The 1,323-nt window shown below is 44.8% G+C and overlaps 1 protein-coding gene across 2 annotated transcripts in view; it reads right to left on the bottom strand.

Moving 5' to 3' along the window:
* Positions 1–1,323, bottom strand: part of LOC119594371 — a 6,042-nt gene that overhangs the window by 990 nt on the left and 3,729 nt on the right. Inside the window, exons 5-6 of one of the 2 annotated variants that reach the window (XM_037943431.1) lie at positions 547–1,306; positions 311–407 (exon numbers count right to left, since the gene is read on the bottom strand). In XM_037943431.1, coding sequence (XP_037799359.1) covers positions 1,182–1,306 — 125 coding nt within the window. In that variant the 3' untranslated portion in view covers positions 311–407; positions 547–1,181. Of the gene's footprint in view, positions 1–310; positions 1,307–1,323 lie in introns of both variants that reach the window. The other variant, XM_037943430.1, reaches the window with a different exon arrangement.

Below are 1,323 nucleotides of genomic sequence, written 5' to 3'. Positions count from 1 at the left end.
CAGGCGAAGAGGATAATCCGATCACCCATAACATTATCTATTCTCTTCTATCATCAGCATCTGTTGTATATATTTTAATGATCACACTATTCCCTCTAAATGCAGCTTTGTGGCGAGTGCTGCAGATAGTGATACTCATAAACCGTGAAAACCGTACCTGGGAGATTTCTTAAGCTTGTTCGATAGCAGCAAGTGTCCTGCACGAGATCGCACTGTGCCACTATTTCCCCCCAGTTTCCCCTTCAGCCCAATACTTCAATCCTTATTAGCTTAAACGACAGTCCATTCACATATCTCATTACTAAGTTACCTCCACTGCCACGGGCGTTGGGCTTCACACAGCAGATCTAGGAGTCAAGGTGGCTCAGAGCCTAGGAGGTGCTGGCGAATGAGAGCCTGAAACGAATCTTTTCGGAAATCTGCTGGGTAAGCCTGTGAGAAAAATATGTCAGTCAGAATGCAGTTCATTTTATGTCAATAGCAGTTCGAAGTAAATTCACTAAGATCACCGTCGCGACTTACAGAGATATATATGTGCTCGCCTACCTGGACGGGGATATTTTTCTTTTGGCGGCGATCTAGAATGAAACCTTGCCAAAATCTGAAGACTTGGAACCTGAAAATCTGAAATCTGGATGGAAATTGTAGATCTACGGGGAAAGAACTGTCGAACTTACAATGCCGACGAACTTGGAAGCTCTTAAATGTTGGAGGGCTGGGATTGGCCCCTTCTAGACACGAAGGCGTCAAACATCCCAAACACTGGGCGATTAAAAAGAAAAAAAGTTACCTCTGGAATAATGAACGGATAATACTACTCTTTGTCAAAGTTTTCTGATCAAACAACACCCTCAAACTTCTAAAAGAAACAGTACGACTTGGGGACCGTGTGCATTCATCAGCCTCAATAAAGATGTCATTCCGTAAAAAAAAAAGTTTGTATTATTAGTTTCAACATTTTTACACTGTTGAACCTCGGTTGGAAATTCCCCTGACGCCATTCTGGGCCCAAACCCAAGAGAGAGGGAAGGAACGCGATCTCCTTCGCGAAGTCTCAACCCATGCGACGCATGTGGGAGGCCACGCAGCTGTTTACGGTGATGGCGCGGTTTCGTAAAACAATGGTTGATTTTCGCCATCACCAGAAGTCAGATGAAATACAAAAGATACCTTTGGCCGGTCTACGCAACATACTTTAATCTGGCGCACATAGTATGGAAAGTCTTACTGTTTATATCAACATCGACTGCCGAGACGCTGCTGGGGCTGCTGGAGGCAGTGATGACGTCTTTCGGCGGACCGCTCGCTGCAACAAACATTTCG

This window comes from Penaeus monodon, chromosome 33 (genome assembly GCF_015228065.2).
Source record: "Penaeus monodon isolate SGIC_2016 chromosome 33, NSTDA_Pmon_1, whole genome shotgun sequence".
NCBI lineage: Eukaryota > Metazoa > Arthropoda > Malacostraca > Decapoda > Penaeidae > Penaeus > Penaeus monodon.
The sequence above is the reverse complement of the archived record's forward strand: the minus strand, read 5'-3'. Positions and strand labels throughout refer to the sequence as shown.